Raw genomic sequence first — 18218 nt, 5'->3', positions numbered from 1 at the left:
GAGAATAAACGTGCCGTCACTCTTATATGAAAATGCTTTAGAGGAATGTAACATAGAGTCCCTAGCAGTCAGGAGGGAAAGTAGATAACATAAAACCAGGGAACCCACTGTACAAGCAGGTAAAGAGTAGACAGGAGGTGAGAGCCAACCATTATAACTTGTGGGCAAACACGAGCTGTCACATTAAACCCACAAACGCTGATCGGTTCAAACAGTTTGTTCCTGTACATATGCATCTCATTTACTATTATTGTACACCCATTTTGTAGTATGTTGCCGACACCGCCTGTAATTGAGCCTTGCTGCGAGATACGTAAATAAACTAATGATTGATTGATTGATTGATTGATTGATTGATTGATTGATTGATTGATTGATTGATTGATTGATTGATTGATTGATTGATTGATTGATCGGTCGGCCGGTCGGTCGGTCCGGGGACTGAAAAAAAAAACTCTGGAGAATCACCCCTTCTTCTGGGTTGATAGCCACGTTAGAGTACGTTGAAATCTTAATCTGTAGAAGACACTTTTAAGTAAAAATAATGTAAGTGTTTTACTAGTGCGGGCTAACCTTTAAATGAGAAACGACACTTCTCACCGCTTTGAGATTTTTGCTTGTGTTTTTCCTTGCAATTGAGTGAATTCAGTGGGCATACGCTGGAACCTGAAAGAAACAAAGACGGAACTAGAGAAGCCGTCCAGCGTACCAACAAATATATAGTGAAATTGGTCATAGGTTTCCCTTTTAAAAGGTTCAAGGCAGGTGATCATCCAAGCCTCGCTCTAGTGGCATATTTATTTATTGACCCAAATACCTTGATAACATTGAAATGGGTGCGGATTTCCCTCAATGTCTATTCGCTGGGCCAAATAACTATTTCATTTGCATATGTACAAAAGAGGTAGAAGTGACAATTTTTAGAAAACACTACGAACCGCACACGGCTGGTCGATCGGCTTCGTCTTGGCATTGGGATGCCTTTGTTGATTGATTGCATGTGGTGCTCCATGGAACGCACGTGCCATCAGGGCACGAGAACTGACTCTTTATACACCCGCCACCTAAGATAAAGGAGGAGGCTTTTAATTTTATTCCAAAATACAGAAAAAAAACTATTAGCTTTCGATATTTTATTTAAAGCCAAATAATCCCGCAGCCAAACATTGAATTTCTACGGAACCTTGCACTTGCGTCCATACGATGTTTTTTTTTTTATATATTTTTTATTGTATGCCTTTTTGCATGAGAAAACTTTCAAGATATCTGTAATTTTACTTAAGGTCCTTGAACAGCCTGATTATGAAGCAGAATGACAGAAGCTACACTGCAAGCGAAAGGCAGACAAAGATTGGCAAGGTAGTTATTTAAAAAAGCGAAAAAGATCGGATTAGATCTGTAATAAAAATGTTAATGAATATTTCGTTTACTGTATAGATTGCGAGGTCTTGTATTATTGATATTTTGTTTGTGTTATAGTTATGTATCAACGCGCAAATGAAAATATATATTTTTATTTCTGGTTGTCGAATAGTGTAAATGAATGTAAAGAAAATGCAATTGTGTGCACTCAATTATGTAAAGTTCATTAATGTATTTCCTTTTAGTTCGAATGATTTTACTTTCGCTTTAATGACAGTACATCTACATAAATGTTTGTAATTTTGGTTAAAATGAATGCGTATTTCTCGTTAATGAAAAGCAAAAGGTGTACAAGTGCAGCGCTATCAAGGTTCCAAGACTGTCAAGATGCCGGATATATGCGCCCGCAAGAATGTGTTACCCCTGAGAGTGCTTTGCAGCGCCTTTATCGCAAAGATCAGAGCAAGAGAAATCGATTTTGCCCTTCTCAGCAACATTGCAGAAGTTGAGGGGTCCTGTCCTCAATACAATGGCTTCAACACCAGACTTGGATCATGGAATATGTCCCAGGTAGGATATGCATCCTACCTGCCTCTTATTGACATGCCACCATCGGATCTTGATACCATAATGACAGCTCTTTACGAGGTAGATAGACTGACAAAAGAACGTGGTGAGCAGAACACCATCTTTACCAGGGATCAACAGTTTTACAAGGTTGCTGTTGATGTTGAGTGGGCGTATCCAGACAAGTTTAAAGATGTCATCGTTCGCTTTGGTGTAATGCACATGTTGATGAGCTTTGTTGACGCAATCGGAACTCTGATGCAAGACTCTGGCCTCTCGGATGCGTTGAAATCGTCATTTGCTGGTGTTTTGAATCTGCTTAGTGGCAAGAACTTTCCTAAGAATGTAAGAGCACTTCGGATTGTCTGTGAAGAGCTCCTGCGGGAAGTCCTGTTGAACGAAGCGCGATTGGTTCTATTGACGAACTTTTAGAACACCTCTAGAAGGCCGCAAATCAAAGCAGGACAAGCAAGCTATGAATAGAGTGCCTAATAAAGCCGGTCTTCATCATTATGTTGTATGTGAGAGCGGAAAGAGAGGGTGACTGGCCCCTTCACTTGGCTGCAGTAAAGGAAATTATGCCATATTTCTTCGCTTCCTCTCACGTGAATTATGCAAGATATGGCCTGTATTATCTCCGCTCCATGAAATGCTTGGGAGGAGAAGTGCATGCAATGCACCACGTACCCGGCATTTGGAACGGCATCCGGAGCGAAATGTTCATCGAGACCACCTTTATGAGGTATGGGCATGCTCCTCGAGGTATAATTGGCATCATTCTCAAACCCGAGGCTCTGAAGACATGGGCGCTAGGTCTCCACACTTGCAGTCCCTTGTTGGAAGACATCTACAACATCATTGACGGTGATGAATCGCAGAACACCCAAGATACCCACAAGGAAGAGACAAAATCAAGAATCGCTTCAGATAAAGAAAATATTTTAAGCATCAGAGAGATGTTGAAGTTATGCATTGATTCACTGACTGCAATAAGTTCATCAAAGTCGGCTCCAAGAAAGTGTACGATACCTCTGTCATATACAGCAGAGTTATAGTAGTCCAGGCCAGCTCAAGAGAAATTGATATAAAAAAAGTTATCAGTCACGAGCTTGTACCAGTACCAACATCGATGTTAAACGACGATGGCAGCATGAGAATTTGCAAGGCAAAGTCCAACCTCAAGAGCCGGCTTGCGAAAGAGACCTCGTCACGTCTCCACCAGTCCCCAAATGCAGTTGTCCTCGATGGGTCGGCAATACTGTGGATTTTTGCATTGACCCGCGAAGGGAGTTGTCATTGATTATGTAGACAACTTTAAGAAGTAGCTTGTGAAGCAGATCGGGGATTCAGACGAATATCTTGTGTTTGATCGATACCTGGACTACTCCACGAAAAGTGTAACTCGTGCTGCCAGAACATCTGTAGGTGCAAGTAGAGTGTTCCAGCTGTCTAGGAAGCTCCCTCCCCCACCTCCTGCCTCCATAAAAAGTGGTGCTGACTGTATCCAAGAACACGTTGCAACTAATGTCTATAATTTGCAGCAACATCATCAATGACAAGAATTTCCACTCTCATCATACAGTCCATCACAAGCTTGTTATCACAGGTAAGATAGTCTATAGATCCGTTCTTTGGCAGAATGTACTTCACATTATTTCAACTTTATGCTTTTCTCTCTCGCAATTAAAAGGTAAAATGCTGCTTTTCCTGAAGCTAGTTTACTGGGCCCAACCCCGATAAATGTAGACCACACCATTGTATGGACTTAATTGGCTATGGGTCACGCCCAAAGCCGTATTTAATATAATTATTTTTTCACTTTATATTTACATTTTTTTTCAAATATCTTAGCCCAGAAAAGGTGAGGGCAAGAAAACGCAACCAACGTGACAACTCTAAAATCTGATAGTGTGAGGAGGAGAAAAAGGGGAGGTGGTGGTTTAAAAACACTTCTGTTCTCAACGAGTTACAGAAGCCAAGTGATCCTTGCTAAACGGTCACGTGTATGAGATAATGCACAATTAATTGACCCCCCTCTTTGTCCTCCTAACAACAGAGATGGTGCTGACACGCGACCACCAATAATATTACATAACATACATGCTTCTAAACAATGCTCGAAATTAAGCATAAAAATTCTATTTGCAAACACATATTTCCTTTATGCTTTTCTCTCTCGCAATTAAAAGGTAAAATGCTGCTTTTCCTAAAGCTAGTTTACTGGGCCCAACTCCGATCAATGTAGACCACACTATTGTATGGACTTAATTGGCTATGGGCCACGCCCAAAGCCGTATTTAATATAATTATTTTTTCAATTTATATTTACAATATTTTTCAATTATCTTCGCCCAGTAAAGGTGAGGGCAACAAAACGCCAAAAGCATCACAAACATGATGCTAGCCCCACCCAAAGGAAAAACAGCACATACTTAGGAAAAACAACCTTATTGATAACTATAATCCAACTGTTATTGACAAATCATTGGCTCTGAAATAGAGAACCCCGCTGCCCTCGCTAGACAAGGCCCCACTTCAGAGCCAAGAATGAATGGCAACTGCCCTTGCAAGTTGCGTAAAAGGTATGCAGCATTAAACCTGCCGCCTTTGCTAGCAAGATACCAAGTTGAAAATGTTAATGTACTCTTGACCCTGAAATGTTATCTCCGCTGCCCTTGCGAGACAAAGAATCAGTTCAGGGCCAAGAGTGAAGGACAACTCCCCCTGCAAGTTGCCTTCTGGTTCTAAACAGTTGAGGACACTGATTGAATGCGAATATATTTAAGAAATGCATTGGATTTCCCGCGGCCTAAGGCCTTAATCTGCGCATCGGACGTGCCAGCATCTGCAGCATTAGAGGCAGCCCTATTCTGAAAATATTGCCCTTGTATCTGGAGGGGTCCAACCCACATGATTTAATGGCAACTGAAAGCCTGTCCGTAAATTCTGATCTAGGTACAGGAGAAGCATCCTCAGAAATAAAAGTAGGTCCTGGCCCACTACCCCGGAGAGATAAATACTTTATAATATGTTGTACCGGACAAACATCATTCCTTCGCGAGACTTTGATTGAAAATGGGTGCTGATTGTAACTATGCTTAAAATTACCAAAGGTAAGCTTAAGAGCTACAATTTCCTTTTGTTCATTGACCATTTTGGTATTTGATGGATAGCAAGAGTAGGATTTCCTTTGTTACCCGAGGAGGTGGTTATCTCACCAATACGTAAGAAGGCATGAAAAGCTAAACCCAGTGTAATGCAAAGGCGAATTGATGCCTATTGTCAAATAGATAAGTCTCCTAAGAAATGCACGGCCTGGGACCACCACTGAACATGCAAAGTTCAGTAGGCCATTCAAAGACTGTAGTTCCCTCAATATCTCAATATGACTTTCTTTCTAGTCAGAAATTTAGAGATGGTATCTAAACACTTCTGAATCTTGTCTACAGGCAGCCGTGCTGCAAACAGTATAGTATCTAGTTCAATTCCAGCAAAGGATAATGTAGTGGAAGGCCCAACTGTCTTTTCAGGGGCTATTGGGACCCCCAAATAATTACAAACATCCAAAATTAAATTCAAATACATGACATCCAAGTGTTGACTTGGCGAAATGAAACGAAAATCATCTAGTAGGTGGACTACCTGTGGTATTTGCAATTTCTCCAAAGCTATCCACTCCAAGGCAGTGCTGAATATCTCAAATGCTTTGCAAGAGCAAGAGCAGCCCATGGGCATGCAACGATCATGATAGTAAAACCCTTTCCATTGCATACCAAGTAAATTATAATCCTGAGGTCGGATAGGAATAATTCTAAAGGCATTTTTGATGTCGGTTTTAGTCAAAAAACACCCCCGCCCTGCAGCCTTAATCTTGGAAATGATTAAATGCCATCATTCAGTCCCCAGGCAACTTCTTGGGTACCAAACCTAGGGGCGAAACCCTGAAAGGGACCAAAGGTGGAGTGACGAAAGGTCCGGCTAAACGCCCAGCTTGCAATTCTTTTACAAGTTTTTGATCTACGGCCTCAGGATTGTCCTTGGTGGACAACAAGTTAACAGAAACTGCCGACTCACGACTGCCCTCATAGTGCAAAGCAAAACCAAAATGAAAACCGTCGAAAAGAATAGAAACCTTAACAACATCATAACCTACTAATAATGAGGCCACCCTATCAGCAATGACAGAAGTGGGTAGCTCAAGACCTTGGTTGTTGTGGTTTAGCCTGGGGCCTTGCAGCCGGGGACGGATTTGAGGTTCTCTTAGGGGCACGAAAAGTACTGGCCCCTCGCCTGTGGTAGGCATCACACTTATGGCCCTTGTGTTTGTAACCACAGTCACCTGAACAAGGGTTACCCCTACTAAATCGATAGCAATATCTCCTGACAAGACTGTTCCCCCTCAAATTCCGGCTCTCCTGCTGCGGTTTAGCTGAAGAAGGTAGGGCAGATCGCTGTGACCGGAGCCAGAGCTCCCAGTGCGTGTTTTGCCAGGGGTAAGCACTTGGCTGACCCTGGCGAAAAAACCTAAAATTCTCATCGTAGTACCTCCAATCATGTCCCCGGCTGGCAAGGTCCTGAATGGTCTAACCGTATTTCATGAGAGCAGGGGCCTCATGAGAATAATTTTGGGTATAGACACCCACAAAAATATGGAAACATGATACCCAATTCTCTATGCTTAAATATTTTTTGGTTTTACTGACTGGCTCAACGTTTAACGCTGGCATGGACCCATTTTGGGAGGCTGATAGAGTAAGCTGGTATTTCCCTTCTAGGATGGAATTGGCCAGCAGCAGCCCAAACTGGACAAACTCATTTTGTCAAATTTTGGCTTTCAACCTATCGGATACCCTGGTATCTACCGGCAAACTGGGAGAGGAGAAGAGGTTACCTGGCATGGCAGCAGGACATGTACCTTGCATCGCAGGTTGGCCGATGTGAGCTGCTCGTGCTGCGGCAATAGCCTCCTCCACACTCACTTCACTTGGACGACTGTTATGAGCTACCTGGTGTTGAGCTGATGTTGATGGACAGGGTAAAAGCTGCTTGGACAACTCTGCAGTTACCCGCTGCACCACCTCTTGAATCACACTCTCAGGGATCTGAACCTTGGATTGAGGGGTCTGGTGTATCTCGTCTTGAGCATTCGACGAGTCCTTCTCCTGAGGGGTGTTGTTTGACAGGATGTCTGATACATCGGAGTCGTTGGTCTGGGTAATTCTGGTCCTGGCCCGTTTCCGCCCCCTGAACTGGGGTGTTCTGTCCTCCTGAGGGGTGATGTTCGTCTCCCTGACTGTAGCATCTGCTGCAGCGTTTCGGTTAGTTCTACCATGTTTGGTTCCCCCAACCTGTCTGGCTGCTAAACGCCTGGAACGCTTAGGGGCCGCAGAACTCATTGCAATAAATCCAAATAAAAAGAAAGAAAATGCAATTAATGTGGAGTGAGAAACAAATAATAATAAAACAACTCAAAGGAAAATTGTTACTCAATTCCACAAAGCATATTTTACCAGTCCTGGACCAACAACTGTAACAGAAAATTTGGCAAAGAGAAAGTCTGTCAGACGCAAGGTCGACGCATTGACTCCCCTAAATTGCCACATAAGAAATGTGTTGCACGGGGACGAATTTGTATAAACAAGGTGGATAAAACACCCTAAAACGGAAGGTGAGTCTATATCAAACAAAGAAACACCTCCTCAAAAACCAGCGGGCTAGCGCCGGCGAAATGGCCTAACGGCCCGCCGGATCATCCCGTGAACAAAAATGAAGCAAAACAAACGCTCCATGCACACAACGGTTAATAAAGGTTTGGTGACTGCCTATCGGCAATTAACCAAAAACTTGTCCAGGACTAGTAAAATATTACTTTGAGTATACGCTAAAGCGGTACCGGAAATATAAGCTTAAAGGAAAGACAATGCTTTTAAAATGGCGCCTCTGTAACTGCGGTAAAGCAAATACTGCCCGGCGTGATTTACATGCACGCCATCAGCCGCGTAAAAATCCTTCGAAGGATGTGAAAATGGGCGATGAAACCAGCAAAAATAAACATTAGGAAATAATCCCAGTACCACAGCGAAATAATGGCTTAGAATATCAGCGCGCTGAAAGAAAATACCATGGTCGCGGTGTGACAGGCCACGCAAAATGACATGACACACACAAACGACCCGCACTTCATATTCATCCAAAAGTATCTGCACGAGCTCTTCTATAGCTGAGCCCACCCCTCGGGACTTAAAAAAGTAAGGTCATTGGTTCCGATTTCCATTATGACCACATCAGGACTGAAACTCCTGACTACATGCAGATCGTAGCTGCGAAGTTTGCTCACGGTCCGCCCGCAAACGCCGTGCAAGCAAACCATCGCGGTGCCACGTAGTTTAAAATCCTTGCTTACCCGATGATCAAAACGCAAAGAAATATCACTTTTTAAACGCCGAACGAAGGAATGACCTAAAATAAGGACCTTAGGGGTCATGACTAAACAATACTCAGCCGCCACGTGCGTGCTGAGATGCGCCGCGAGTAATGCCTAAACAGACCGAACAAACGAAATTTCTGACAAATCAGAAATATGAAAGTTCGAATCACCTATAACTTGATCGCAATTCGAACAGAGAATGATAATACAAGGTCAACTTACCTCCGAATATGGTGGCACACTCAAAAAACACTTCTGTTCTCAACGAGTTACAGAAGCCAAGTGATCCTTGCTAAACGGTCACGTGTATGAGATAATGCACAATTAATTGACCCCCCTCTTTGTCCTCCTAACAACAGACATGGTGCTGACACGCGACCACCAATAATATTACATAACATACATGCTACTAAACAGTGCTCGAAATTAAGCATAAAAATTCTATTTGCAAACAAATATTTCCTTTATTGCCTTTAATAAACAGGGTGTGATAGTGTACCTACTGAAATTCACCTTGGAATGGCAATATCGAGGCATGATATGGCAACCATACACGAAGAGGCTGAAAACATCATCGTACAGGTATATCCGAGTTTGTTAGACACAGTTAAGTTTCATAAAACTACAATCCGTGTCGTCTTAACTAGGTAATAATGTTTACGCTTTTATCTGATGGTAATGCTAATAGTTGATGTTATTTTTCTACAGCAAGCTATCAAGTACGCACGTGATTATTCGCAGTCATGCACAGTGGTCATCGCTGATGATACTGATGTGTTTGCCCTTCTCCTCTACCACTATCTTGGTGAGGATCTTTCATCGCTGATGTTTATTTCATCTCCCATACAACAAAGATCCATCGTCGATTTCAAGGCAACGGTACAAGAAAATAACAAGATCATCCTTTCCTTACTAGTAGCACACGCTTTGTCTGGCTGTGACACGGTTCCAGCTTATTTTGGTATCGGAAAGGGCACTGTTTTGCGCACCCTAAAAGCGGCTCCCGACTCCCTTAGATCCATGGAATGTCCTCAAGCAACCATGCAAGAGGTGATCGGCAACGCAACGCAGTTCGTTGGCTCCTGCTACAGCAAAGATATGAAAGAAACAAGCATGTCGGGCTTCCGGTACAGGGTATGGGCGGCAAAGTTTGAAAAACAGCAAGTTCCACTTCGAAGATTGAGACACTACCACCTTCAACGGAGGCCTTTACAGAAAATGTCAAGCGTGCGCAGCTACAGACATGCGTTTGGAAAGCGGCTCTTAGCAGTGGACCTCCATCTGTCGATCCGGTCAACTTTGGGTACACAAGGAATCTTTACTACCTGTCACCGTCCCAGTCGATGTACCCCTGGCTCCAGATGAGGTAATAAAGCTTATCAAGTGTAACTGTGAAGGTTCAAGTCCATGCAGAACCCAGAGATGCAGTTGCAGTCGCCTGAAGTTACCTTGCACTCTTTTTTGCAATTGCAATGCCATGAATGAATGTTGAATGAGCTAACGAAGACAGTACCAACTCGTCCTGATGTCAGGGATTAAAGCGATATCTTTTCTAGGGGTATTTCTGGGTATAAATATATAAGAAACTGTTCTTTTGATACTAGGAAAGGAGTTGATAGCGAAGATACGCCTGTAAAACAACAAAAATTAATGTGTTTTGGTGACAAATCGATGTTAGCATTACTGAATTATCCAAAGTAAAACATTTAAGCGGGTAACATAACCATACCTTCCATCCTTGTTAACTGTTATAAGAAGAAATGTTTTGAATCCCGTTCAAGTATAGAGGTTTACAAGGTCGTCCCTTTGGTTTGTCGTTTTGTCGTTCTTTAAGCGGATTTATAACGACATTTGGTTTTGGGTACCCTGTGGTTTTCTATGTTTTCCGGGGCCCAACTTTCGCGGGGTTAGATACTCTGTTTGTTGTATTAAACAGATTCAATGCCTTTGGTACGGTTTTCACCCTTTTAGCGAATTTATCGCGATTTTTAAAATATTTCGTTTTGGGTACCCTGTGGTTTTTTAGGTATATCCAATTTTTCGTTTTAACTTGTGATACCCAATGATGTCAAATGGACATCAATCGGAATATTGTTAGGGACCATCTCCTTATTTAGAATCCACAAAGAAACGTCGTATGGACGGAAGTGCAGGGTTCTTTGGTCTGGCAGCAGGACTAAAAACAAAAACGCATCAAATACTAATGCGATATAACGTGAAAATTATCGACGTGCACACTTTTAAAGCTATAAAAAAGCGAAAACATGATTGAATCGGACTCCCAAATATGGTATTTAATGTCCTAACAAGGGATTAAACAAACGAACAGAAGGGCAAAGAATGCTTTAAGTACAAGGTAACTTGAAATGAGCTCACCGCATCTGAGCTCATCGAGACCGTGCTCGCAATCTTTGACACCGTCACATAAATTGATTGACGGGATACATCGCCCGGAAGAACAAGTAAGTTCATTGGTGAAGCATTTGCACCCATCCTCGTCAGAACGATCCATGCAGTTATAATCACTATCACAGCGAGAGCTGCCGCTGATACAATGACCGCTGGCGCATTGAAACTCGTATGACGCACACTTGTAACCTAGAACAATTGAGAGTACAGGAGTTCGTGTAAAAGGATTACTGAATAGCTTAATTCACGTACACAACTTTACGGAACTAACTACGCAACATGCCTCCGAATTTTTTTAGAGCAAAGTTTATTTACACCAATAACCGTCGCAGCGCCCATTCTCTCTCCAAAGGACGGAGCCTCGTGCGTCTCTCTATTTAGTGGCTATTTAGTGGCCAGCGAGGTTGAGACGAGGCTCTGGCCTCTCGAAGAGCAATTTCGACTTTTGCTAGGTTCAGAATCTGAACTTGGTCGCTAATTGGCCAATTGATGTGTGGTCATGGAAACCAAGAAATTCTGACAGTTTTCTATTTACGCTGAATACATAAGAGCAGAGTATTTAAGATTAGTGGATATGAATAAATTATCGAATTGCTCAACTGCAGCGAGGTGAACGGTAAATGCTTGGCCTGCTCACAATTTATATCGTTGTTGTACCGTTTCTATTAATTTTGTTTTAACTCGTCTACCATCATCATTTTCTTGTTTCTATGAATACTGTTTCATTTAGATGGCTGAAGTCTAATATCTAGTAACGGTAGCTGATGTTGATGTTCTTCCGGGAGATGAGCCAGTAGCCCATGTGCTCGGACAGGAGAAGAAACAAGACCACCCGCCGCAAGGCGGCCAAAGGCCTAGGTCGTAAGAATAACCGAAGGATTTGGAGGTGATATAAGTTGGTTTCTCTTTTCTTCGTTCTGCGTTTGTCTTTTTAGAAATTTTCAAACACGGTTATCTCATTATGGGGCCGTGTGTACTTAATCGTGCCTCCTTCGATATTAATTTTCTCCTGTAAATGTTTATATGACAAGTGTATCACGAGCATCAATATTTCTTTCTTTTTGTGTCTGAGGGCTAGTTTAGTTGTCGTATTATACTTTATTATTAGACCAGGTGCACGGAAACCATGGACGACAGCTCGTGTTGCAAGCCTTTGTGAACACACCAATGCGGAGACAAGAATTTTGCTTCGTAAATCTATGTATTGTATGGAAGGGACGAGAGTTCGTCACGTAAGCCTATGTACAGGCAGGACAAGAGTTCGTCACGCGAGTCTATGTACAGGCGGGACAAGAATTCGTCACGTGAGTCTATGTAAAGGCGGGGACAAGAGTTCGTCACGCGAGTCTATGTACAGGCGGGGACGAGAGTTCGTCATGCGAGTCTATGTACAGGCAGGACAAGAGTTCGTCACGCGAGTCTATGTACAGGTGGGGAGGAGAGTTCGTCACGCGAGGCTATGTACAGGCGGGGACGAGAGTTCGTCATGCGAGTCTATGTACAGGCAGGACAAAAGTCCGTCACGCGAGTCTATGTACAGGCGGGGACAAGAGTTCGTCACGCGAGGCTATGTACAGGCGGGGACGAGAGTTCGTCACGCGAGTCTATGTACAGGCGGGTACGAGAGTTCGTCACGCGAGGCTATGTTCAGGCGGGGACGAAAGTTCGTCACGCGAGGCTATGTACAGGTGGGGACGAGAGTTTGTCACGCGAGGCTATGTACAGGCGAGGACGAGAATTTGTCACGCAAGGCTATGTACAGGCGGGTACGAGAGTTCGTCACGCAGGGCTATGTACAGGCGGGGACGAGAGTTCGTCACGCAATGCTATGTACAGGCGGGGACGAAAGATCGTCACGCAAGGCTATGTACAGGCGGGGACGAAAGATCGTCACGCAAGGCTATGTACAGGCGGGGACGAGGGTTCGTCACGCGATTTGATTCACAGGCGGGGACGAGAGTTCGTCACGCGAGTTAATGTAAAGGCGGGGACGACACTTCGTCACGCGATTTTATTTACAAGCGGGGGCGAGGGTTCGTCACGCGAGACTATGTATAAGTGGGGACGAGAGTTCGTCACGCAAGACTATAGTATATCGGGGGCAAGAGTTCGTCACGCAAGTTTATATATAATGAGGCAGAGGCAAGAGTTTATGTACAGTATGATCGGAACAAAAGTTTGTCACGCGAGTCTTTATAGTGCGGCGGAGCAAGAGTTTGTAATGTGAATTACGTGTAACGAGTTTAGGATTCTTAACTATTAAAGCGGAACGAAGGATCGTCGGGAAATGTAATTATTTTATATGCATCAAAGCCGGCGCAAGAGTTTGTCATGTGAATTTATGAAACCTGGTATACAAGGGCGGGGACAAGTGCGTGTCAAGCAAATTCTTTGTATGAAGCGTGTAACCGACCAACATGGAGATGGGACAGGACAGGAGCAGAACTTAATGCAAGCTATTTCATGTACGGGAAATAAGAATCCGTACTGAGCTCCTTCTCAGCTGCGATGCGATGCCATAGGGATCCCATGTTTGTCCGAAAGAAATATCATGATGTGAAACTCGACGCTAACCAGTTGATTGCTCTTTTGACGAATAAAGAGCCAGTAATGCCAAGGGCGGCAAGGTGTCATAAAAAGTTTTAAGGAGCGGTTACACCCAAAGCAATAAGGATAACACGAATTGAGTGGAATTGATAATACATGGCATGTAATCAACATAATTAAGCATGAGCTCAAGCCTTATTATCTCATTTTAGTCTATGTCTATGTACTTGTGTACTTCCTCTAGGTCCCAGAGGGGGGCGACAGTTTTGAAACAGGCTACCTTAACAGCCCCTCAGTTGTACTGGGTCAAAACTGTCCTCCTCTGTGGGTCTGTACGGGGTTTCACAAGTAGTGAGGTATTGTTCTTTCTTTGTTTATTTCGCTTTAGAAGAGGTTGTAGTTTTGGGAGAAGGATACTGTTTTGTTGATATGGCAGTATCTTCAAATAAGACTTTTTGGGGTGAATGTAAAGGAAACCCTGTACCGACCCGCAGGGGGGTGACAGGAAACGACCAGTTGGTTGACCTGGCGACACGGGTAGAAAAAAGGGGAAGTGATGGTTGATGTCGATAAATTGAATTTTAGAGATTCTGGCAGTTTTGCTGTAGGACAACTCTTAAAGGAGATCCTAAGAACGAGATTGCTCACTGGTTGTTTTGAAGGAATTTGATTCTCCTCTACCCTGGCGCGAGGAGACACTTTCAGATATGTTTGGGATAAGACGCGCGCAGACGTATCTGTCCTGTTCGCGGAGTTGAGCATTATGTGAGGTTGCTCTTGCAAATGTCAATAAAGGCCCTATTCAGGAGTGGCAGGATATTAACCCAAACGTTTTTGTATTCGTTCCCTGCAGGCAATTCTGGAAAACGTCTTCCCGAGTAACGACGACCCGATCGAATAATTTGGGTTTGGGGAGAAGAAAAGATTAGAATATTAAAAAGGTTGGATGAGTATGATAAAGCGTTGTCATGAATGCGCTTAATGCACTTACTGGCGTCGATGGATTCCCTGTTAAAGATATTAAGGTTTGGGAAGTAGGGAACCCATCGACATGTGTTAAGTCAGTGGGAGTGCACATAGTGCACGGTTGCCGGGAGCCAAATTTATCCCCAATCTTAATACGATGCGACAATGGATGCATTATAGAATAGGTTACTATTGTATTTTCGCTTCGGGTATTTCGGGTTCAAAATGTCAAAACCGGTTTTTAAATCTTATTGTTCGCAATAACAAACATCTAAACGAACGAAGTAGACGAGCGATAGATTATTTTGATCGTAATTTTAATAGTGCTCAGTTCGAAGTAGTTACAAAATTTACCCGTATTAAAAAATGTAAAGTTTGTTCAAGAGGAGTCTCTTTACGAGTTAATCAAGCGGCGAGATGTTCTCTGTGCTGCCGACTGGCTACGGGAAATCGCTGATTTTCCGAGCTTATTCCCGGCGTTTGCTCTCGTCTCAACGATATTGGATTCAACTACCCCAAGCAAGCGATTGTACTGAGTTCTTTGATAGACTCGTTCCGAGGATAACTGCGAGCTAATCCGATATTTTCTCCTCCTTGAAGCGCTTTCCCGAGAAAATGTTGTATTCCCCACCTCCTATGGGCATATTCTTGTCACTAACTCTACAGTAATGATCCCATTGGTATTCAGATGAATGTTGTTGTTTTTAAATCGGGTGTTCATGCGCTTTTCATACTCGTGAATTCGATTCCCGAGCGAAGAGATGTTTACATCCAAGGTAGCACCACGAGAAACTGAGACATGCTAATCACAAAACGTTAACATGGAAGTGAGGCGGAAGTCGAAATAGCGCTTTGAGAGGCCAGTGCCTCGTCTCAACCTCGCTGGCCACTGAATAGAGAGACGCTCGATGCTCTGGGACCAGAGTATGTTTTTGATTAAATGCGTTATTATGTCATGTACAGCGCAATATTTTGGGTATTTCTTCTTTGGGAGAAGATGCTGATCATGATGGTGGTTATGTTCAAAATATCTGATATTTATATAGAGCGCTTATTATGCAGTATCAACCACGCTATAAGCACTTTACATTGAAACCCCTAATGCTTGAGGAACTCAAGCTTCTAGTTGTTCCACATACATCCAACAAGTCAAATCTAGGGAAGAGAAAGAGAGATACTATATGATGATGATAATGATGATGACGAAGTTGATGATGACGACGATGTGATGATGATGACGATGTTGATACTTACCAGGCGCAGCATACTCTGGGCTTGTGGTGCAATTCTCTGTTGTGATCATGATGTCGTCTATCGCTATAGCAACTGATCCATTAGTTGATGAGACACCCAGGAACTCTACCTAAACACGTGACAATTGAAAACACTTGGCCACTGATATAAGTCACCATTGAAACAAGTTGAGTGCTATTATTATGAAAAAAAACAAAGCTTATTGCATTTTTAATGCTGCCATGATTTTTTTCTCAATGGCTTAAGAACCACACTCAAACGAAAATTTACTTATCTAACAGGTCTTTAATAAACTTATTTAACCTGTCTTCAAAATACCTTTGTATCCTGTTCCGCATCCAATGGTACACTTCCTGGTAACCACTCAATACCATGGTAACCACTGAGCTTCCATAATAACCGGGGCTGGATCGTAGTAGAATTAAGATATAATTGTATCTCTGACGAGCCCTCGATTTGTGGCATGAGATAACTGAATCGGACGCATAGGCCAGAGACACGATGAAAAGGCTTCCATTCCAGGATCGGGCTCTCAAGTCGGCTTTCAACAGGTTCAGAAATATATGCGTAGGGCCCTTAAGAAACCAAATTGGATTTTAGGATGAGGGGGGGGGGGTTAAGCTTCTGCTGCTAGAGTGCAACAGGCCCTACCTTTGCCACAAACATGATCATTTCTATGGCGCAAACTGACATTGAGAGACATGATCAAATCCGCTTCAAATATTACTAAGTTTTCTAGTCAGTGTGCAGATACGGACTGCTCCACAAAGTTTACAATCATGTTGAGTCTTGATTAAGGGCCGTCAACACGGCCGATTTTAACTTGGCAAGTTTTTACTCGACAAAATCACTTTTACAAAAGCAGGCGTGTTTGCTTTTACTTGACAAGTTTACTTCCCAAGTGCACAAGGTTGATCGTGTAGACGCTCAACAAGTTTTACATGAAAAAGTTTATCCGTTGAAAGGCCCCCTTTTCCTATGCTTGTGGGCTATTAAAAAATCTGCTATTGCTGTTGTTGCTGCCACGGTCTGTCTCTTCGTCAGAGGCACCATTTTGTGTTGGCAAGCTTTGTTTTTTTTTTTTTATCGCCGCTGTTTAAAGGCATTACCGGCTCATCGCACGGAAAACTTCTCAAGTAAAAGTTGCTCGTGTGAACAGCACGTCTACACGTACGACTAGACATTGTCAAGTAAAGCTTGTCAAGTAAAATTTGCCCGTGTAGACAAGCCTTTAGTGTATAAGCACTGTCAATGAAGATGGAGGCAGCGTCAACTGCGGTTCTTGTACGTCCCCAAATACAGGACAAAGTTTTAAAAAAATAAATGCTAGGACCACAGGAATATAAACAGGGCTGAAAGCATATATTTTTTCTTTGAAATTGTTAATATTTTTACCTTTATAAAGCTTTCTGAAGAAACCTATTTTCCAGCCGATTTGAAACCATTCTTGAAGGCCATCCCCAAAAGTGAGATTTTGTAGACAAGCAACTAAGAACAAATATGGAATTGGTGGGGAACGATTGATAAAATTAATTAGAATAAATTCACTTATTTTTACCTGTAACCCGAATCTCGCCAACCTGCTTCTTTGTTACCATGACAGCGCTCTCGTTCACAAAGGAGTAGGCAACCTTAATAATGAATGAAATTGACAATTGAGCAAGTAGCCAGGATTTGTTGAAGGGGGGAGGTGCACTCAGAGATGCATGGAAAAAGGATTTGCAGTTTTCGGTTGAAGGCGTGTATTTGTACCAAAGCACCTGGGGTGGGTGGGTGGTGGTGGTGGTGGTGGTGGTGGTGGTGGTGGGGGGGGGGTTGTTAGGTGGATAGATAATCTGGAAGGGAGGAAAATGTGGAACATATATGATGGCGTGGAATGGCAAGAATGGGGATGACAAAAAAAATATATATATGGAGTTACAAAATGGAAAGGTGGGATATTTCTTAGAGCTCTTCGAGATGTAAAGCAACCTTACGTGTATTCTAGCACAAGGTTTATCATCAGGAGGTAAGACCAGGTACTAGTTTCATCTCTACAAGCCTGTTTCGTGGTTGCCCACTCATCAGGAGATTTATTAAGAATATATTACTACCATCACTTATATACTATCTATGTATAAAATTAACATAAAAATAGGGCGCGAAATTTTAATGGCTATTATGATAAAGTTGAATAGTTCAGCTGTTGCATAACAAGGCTTTGTTCCTGTGGCGGCACGAAGACACTAGCTCGTTACGCTTGTTTAAAGTTGATAGCTTGGGTTGGCGGATAATGATAAGTTTTTCTTTGAGGCAGAGATTACATCTTTTGCTAGAGCTGTTGTAGGTGGAGTGAGATGACAGGATTTTCAATGAAATAAAGTGTTCTATGTCGTTGTCTTTAAGGCTCCATATGTACTTGCTTAGTTCGGTCGAGTTTCTGTGTTTAGCGTGTCGGAATGAGGCGGTGTGGTTTCTTTATCTTGTCTTGAATTCGTTCTCGGTTAGTCCTACGTAGGTTTCGGAGGTGTTGTTGTCCATTCTTGTTACAGTAGCTTGGTAGATAACAGATGATTGGAGGCAGTTTCCGTCAAGGAAGCACGCGTTCTTTTGTCTGCAGTTGCATGTTTTGTTATTGGCGGTGGCGAGGGAAGTAGGGGCGTCTTCGGTTGTTATTGATGGGGCGATTATGCGTTTGTTGTGGCTG

At 42.9% G+C, this 18218-nt stretch overlaps 1 protein-coding gene and 1 pseudogene across 1 annotated transcript in view; one reads left to right on the top strand and one right to left on the bottom strand.

Annotated features, from left to right (window-relative positions):
- The first annotated feature begins 9027 nt into the window (after window positions 1–9027).
- Window positions 9028–9726, top strand: LOC116614038 (annotated as a pseudogene).
- An 898-nt stretch (window positions 9727–10624) lies between these two features.
- LOC125562945 overlaps window positions 10625–18218 on the bottom strand; it is a 28965-nt gene continuing 21371 nt past the window's right edge. The window contains exons 5-9 of the mRNA XM_048727301.1: window positions 17091–17163; window positions 16928–17020; window positions 15851–16107; window positions 15533–15641; window positions 10625–10954 (exon numbers count right to left, since the gene is read on the bottom strand). Of these exons, the coding sequence (XP_048583258.1) occupies window positions 10659–10954; window positions 15533–15641; window positions 15851–16107; window positions 16928–17020; window positions 17091–17163 (828 nt within the window). The 3' untranslated portion in view covers window positions 10625–10658. The remainder of the gene's footprint in view (window positions 10955–15532; window positions 15642–15850; window positions 16108–16927; window positions 17021–17090; window positions 17164–18218) is intronic.

Source organism: Nematostella vectensis, chromosome 5 (assembly GCF_932526225.1).
Source record: "Nematostella vectensis chromosome 5, jaNemVect1.1, whole genome shotgun sequence".
Taxonomy (NCBI): domain Eukaryota; kingdom Metazoa; phylum Cnidaria; class Anthozoa; order Actiniaria; family Edwardsiidae; genus Nematostella; species Nematostella vectensis.
Note: the sequence above shows the minus strand (reverse complement) of the source record. Positions and strands in the feature narration are given on the sequence as shown.